The sequence below is a fragment of the Rissa tridactyla genome, chromosome 16 (assembly GCF_028500815.1).
Source record: "Rissa tridactyla isolate bRisTri1 chromosome 16, bRisTri1.patW.cur.20221130, whole genome shotgun sequence".
NCBI classification, from domain to species: domain Eukaryota; kingdom Metazoa; phylum Chordata; class Aves; order Charadriiformes; family Laridae; genus Rissa; species Rissa tridactyla.
The window spans coordinates 7,594,708-7,599,655 of record NC_071481.1 but is presented as its reverse complement, the minus strand read 5'-3'; the positions used below and the strand labels follow the sequence as shown (position 1 = coordinate 7,599,655).

General features: G+C 57.5%; 1 protein-coding gene across 1 annotated transcript; it reads left to right on the top strand.

The window, feature by feature from the left end:
• Nucleotides 1–391: 391 nt before the first annotated feature.
• KLHDC7A (kelch domain containing 7A) lies at nt 392–3,895 on the top strand. The gene has a single exon (XM_054222474.1). The coding sequence runs from the start codon at nt 392–394 to the stop codon at nt 3,188–3,190; it is 2,799 nt and encodes a 932-aa protein (XP_054078449.1). The 3' UTR covers nt 3,191–3,895.
• The last annotated feature ends 1,053 nt before the right edge of the window (nt 3,896–4,948 follow it).

The following is a 4,948-nucleotide window of genomic DNA, read 5'->3' as shown; positions in this document are numbered from 1 at the left end:
CTCCCTCCCTTCGCCCAGGGATGAGACACCTTTCCCGGACGAAAACAACTTATTTTTGCCTTCGGTTGCACGATCCCTTTTAAACAGGCAAAGAAACGAGGAGGCAGCACCATCGGGCTGCTCGGAGGAGATACTTTTCCTCCCTTTGTGCTTCCTTTTGCTTTTCTCTGAGCCTCTCTGTTTACCAGGCTAATAAAGCCGGCTCTGTGCCGCCAGCTCTGGGCTGTACCTTTTCCCCGGAGCCCAGCCCATCCCAAACATGCAAAGCTTGTCCGGAAACCTCCTGCCAGCTTTGCCCGCTCAAAGTCACCTTGCCCCAAACCTTCAACTCTTCTCTCCGGGCTCGCTCGGCAATCATTAATCGGCTTCTCCGCATTCCCAGCATGGAAAAATGCCCCAGCGGGTAACCCTGCCCTGGCACTCCGACATGCAGCTGGCCGGCAAGCTGGTCCTCTCCGCCGCCGCTCTGCTCCTCCTGACTTTGGCGTACAGGTTTTATAAGTCCCGCTCGCTTGCCGGGGGCAAAATCCCGCCGGCCGAGGCGGGAGGAGAGCAGAGGGAAAACGCTGGCCGGGATGAGGATGGGGACGGCGCGGCGGGGCTGCGGCAGAGGAGGGTGTTTGGGGAGGAGGCGAGGAGGGACGGTGGGGACGGACGAGTGAGTGGTCAAGCCAGCGTCCCCCGGCCACGGCGCACGCCTTCCTGGGGGGATCGAAATCTGCCGAGGGGCGAGGAGGAGGAGGAGGAAGGAGAGGAGGTGGTTTCTGATCCCGGGCTGATTCATGGGAAAGCAGGGTTAGCTGGGAGGGGAAGCGAGCCGGGAAATGAGCTAGGAAGTAAGCTGGGAAGTAAGTCGGGAAGCAAGCCAGGAATCGAGCCAGGAACCAAGCTGGGAAGTGATCTGAGAAGTAAGTCAGGAATTGAGCTGGGAAGTGACCAGGGAAGTGATTCGGAAAGAGAGCTAGGAAGTGAGCTGGGAAGTAAGTCAGGAAGCAAGCCAAGAATCGAGCTAGGAATCAAGCTGGGAAGTGATCTGGGAAGCAAACCAGGAATTGAGCCGGGAAATGATTGGGGAAGTGAGCGGGGAAGTAAGTCAGGAAGCAAGGCAGGAATGGAGCTAGGAGTCAAGCCGGGAAGTGATCTGGGAAGCGAGCCGGGAAGCAAGTTGGGAAGCAAGCTGGCAAACAAGTCAGGGAGCGAGCCGGGAAACGAGCTGGGAAGTGAGCCAGGAAGCAAATCGGGAAGTGAGCTAGGAAGTGAGCAGGCATGTAAGCTGTCAAGCAAGCCAGGAAGCGAGCTGGGAAGCAAGCTGGGAAGCGAGCCGGGAAATGAGCCAGGAAGCAAGCCGGGAAGCGAGCCGGGAAGCGAGCTGAACTCTTACGACCCTGGGGATGCATCCGAAGCACTGAGCTGCCGCAGGGCGGAGGACACGCTTGCCCCAAGCACCGGGCTTTCTCCCGGGATTGCTGATGCCCAGGAGGCAGGTGATGGACGTGCCCAAAGCACAAAGCAGGATTTGGCCAGTGGAGGCATGAGCCAGGAGGCCGAGGGGCACGGGGGAATGATCCAGACCCTCAGTGTCATCTCAGACCTGGGTCTAACGATGACGGCGAGCAACACGGGGTCGGATGCCTCCTACTCTTTCTCCTCGGTTGCGAAGATCCAGGTGGAGGAGAACTACATCACCAAGCGGCAGGCGAAGGATGAGGCTGGGCAGCCAGTCCCCGGCCTCAAAGGAAAAGTCTATGACTACTACGTCCAGTCCATCTCTCAGTCGGTGTCGAAGAAGAGGTGTCTCCCCTACATCCCTCCAGGAACATCCCGCAGCTCGGAGCGTGTCAATGAAGAGCAGCAGAACTTTGCAACCCAGGAGCTGGACCCAACTTTGGCAATGCGGGATCCCACCACCTCCTCGATAGTTCCACCACCTATGGGGAGCTTGGAGAGCTCCCCTGAGCCACCTTCTCCTGGCCGCAAGGACAGCACCCTCCAGATCGCCAACAGCCCCCACCTCCAGCTGCCCATGGAGGGTTTTGGGGTCACGGTGCCAGCCAGCACACCTCCTGCAAGCCCCCAGCCAGGGCTGGTGGCCAGTGCTGACCACTTCCAAATGCCACCACCCACCCACCTGGACCTGGGGAACTGCTACGAAGTCCTCTGCACAGCCAAGGCGCAGAAGCTCGGTCACCTCCAGGAGGCCGCCTACAAGGTGATGAGTGACAACTATCTGCAGGTGCTGAGGAGACCCTCCATCTACGGCCGCCTCAACGCTGGCGAGCGGGAGCTCATCCTGCGGCGGAGGATGAAGGGGAAGATGCACGTGGCTGTGGCAGACATCAACGTGCAGGAGCCCGGCATCCACACCAGCCACCTCTGCTACTACGATGATGGAGGAGACTGCTGGCATCACCTCTGCCACATGCCACCGGAGGTGGTCTCCCGGGGGTGTGCCATGTGCAGCATGTTCAACTACCTCTTCGTGGTGGCCGGCTGTGAGGGCACAGGCCGGACACAGAGACCTTCCAACCGTGTCTTCTGCTATGACCCTCTCACCAACATCTGGAGGGAGATCTGCCCCCTGAACCAAGCACGGCCGCACTGCAAGCTCGTGGCCTTGGATGGCCACCTCTACGCCATCGGCGGTGAGTGCCTCTACACGGTGGAGCGCTACGACCCCCGGCAGGACCGCTGGACCTTCATCGCACCCCTGCCGCATGACACCTTCGCTGTGGCCCACACGGCCACGGTGTGCGATGGGGAGATCTACGTGACGGGGGGCACCTTGCGCTACGTGCTGCTGCGTTATGCCACCCGCTCAGACAGCTGGAGTGTCAGCCCGGCCGGCAGCGGCAGGAACAGGACAGCTGAGATGGTGAGCACCAACGGCTTCATCTACCGCTTTGACCTGCACCGCAACACAGGCATCAGTGTCCACCGCTGCGGTGCCAAGGCCAAGCTATGGTATGAGTGTGCCACCTATGCTATGCCCGACCCATCTGGCTTCCAGTGCGCCGTGGTGGGCAGCCTGGTCCACTGCATCAGCCGGCACTTCCACATACGTTTCCTGGCCGACCACATCTCACCACGCTTCGGGACCAAGGAGCTGCAGCCCTTCCCGTCGCCCCACGGCAGCCTCCTCCCAGCTGTCCTGGTGCTGCCGGAGAGAGGGACGGCACAAACGCAGGTTTGAGGGAGCCGTGCTTGGGTCTCATGCAACAGTGGTGGTGACTCGGATGTGACATGATGGTGAAAGCTGGTAGGAGAAGCCACCAGCCCACATTGGATGACGTAGCATGGGACCAACACTACCAGGGCAATATTATCCATCCTTACCATCAAGCAGGCATCCCCGCCCGTCGCCGTAAGTAAGGAAGGAAGGGGACAAACCGCCCTTGGATACTGCCAGTAAACCCGGCCTTGAAGACACAAGGAAGAGCAAAGCAAGAGACGGGTGGACTTGTTTGCTTCAAGGTATTTAAATATAGGCGTGCTTGCTCGGGTGCAAATAAACCACGTCTCGCCGCAGGCTCCCAGCTGTGCGCTGCCCAATTAGTAGCTGCTTTACACACTGGGCGTTTAATATTGACCTGGACACGCAACACACGGGGGATTTTAGGGTGGAGAAACACAGCAGGGAGGTTTCATCCCTAAGGAGGTATGACCCAAAGGTCAGCCCCATCGGCATCACGCCAACATTGAGCCTTCAGGCTTGACCTTACCCATCCCCCCGGGGTTGGAGGCTGGGGGCCAGGGGTTGCGTTGCTCCTACCAGTGCCTTACTACCTGTTTCCTTCTCCTCAGCACAGAATTATATACGTGTCTCTAGATATTTATGTGCACCTGATGTAAATAGGCCCTATAGATTTATAGACAGCTGGTCTTAAATGAAATTAAAGCGAACATTTGGTAAAATTAACCACGGGCGACTGTTGCGCATCATTTCAAGCCGTAGCCAAGCCTAATGGGAACAAAGAGGCCGACGCATGTTTTACATCGCTAATTACTGCACAACCGCTGTCTCTGAGGAGGAAACCAAAAGCAAACCAGGGCCCTGACTGTAAGCAGCCGGTCTTTCATCCCCTTTTCCCCAGGTTTCACCGACCTCATTCCTCCTTCTCTGTGTCCTGCCAAAAGCCTACTTTGGGTAATTGCGTTTTCTTCCCCTCAAACGGCTTGTCATCTGTCATCTGTCAGCCCCAGACGGACAAATACAGCTCCCAGACAGACAAAACCCTGCCGTACCTGCCTCCATGGTGGCAGCAGGTCGTGAGCACGAAGTCATGGACGTGCTTGAAGCGCTTGGAGATAAGAGGCGGTGCTGGAGCAGCCCATGATATCACCATTTATGCTTTGTTGCTCCTGGTGGTTTAGGAGAGCTGAGGTTAATGTTTTCCTAACGTGCTCCCAAAAGTATTTATTACTTGTCTCAGTTCCTGCCTGGAGACCTCACATTTCTGCCTTCAAGGGCTTCCTACGAAGGTCAGTGGCATCCACCTATGTCAGAAGACCTTGGGAGGCTGCGTTAATTAACCCTGCCTTTGAAGTTTGCCCATTAGCCGTAGCGTGTTGCTTCTGCTGATGGCGGGTGGGTGATGCATCCTCTCCTCGTGCTAAAAGCTGCCACGGTCCAGCCTCTTCCACCACCGCCGGGGCCACCTCTTCCATCCCCAGGAGAACGAAAGTGGGGCTGCAGCTCCCTGCATCCCGTCATCCCTCTATGCTGGGATGCTTGGGCCGGTAAACCTTATGAGTCCAAAAAAACTCCATATTATCATTAATATTTAACTCCTTGTTATTTAGTTACCTGCACAGCCGGCGCTCCGAGCAGCAAGCTCAACAAGACGGGCTCGCGCGCGCTCCAACACATTTCTACTTCTCCCCCAGCAAAACCCAGGTACCGGCAAAGGTATCCCAGCCCCTTTGCAACCTGCAAAAGCCTCTTTTAACC

Coding starts and splice junctions, on each gene's coding strand:
- KLHDC7A (XM_054222474.1), top strand. CDS start 392: ATGCCCCAGCGGGTAACCCTGCCCTGGCACTCCGACATGCAGCTGGCC.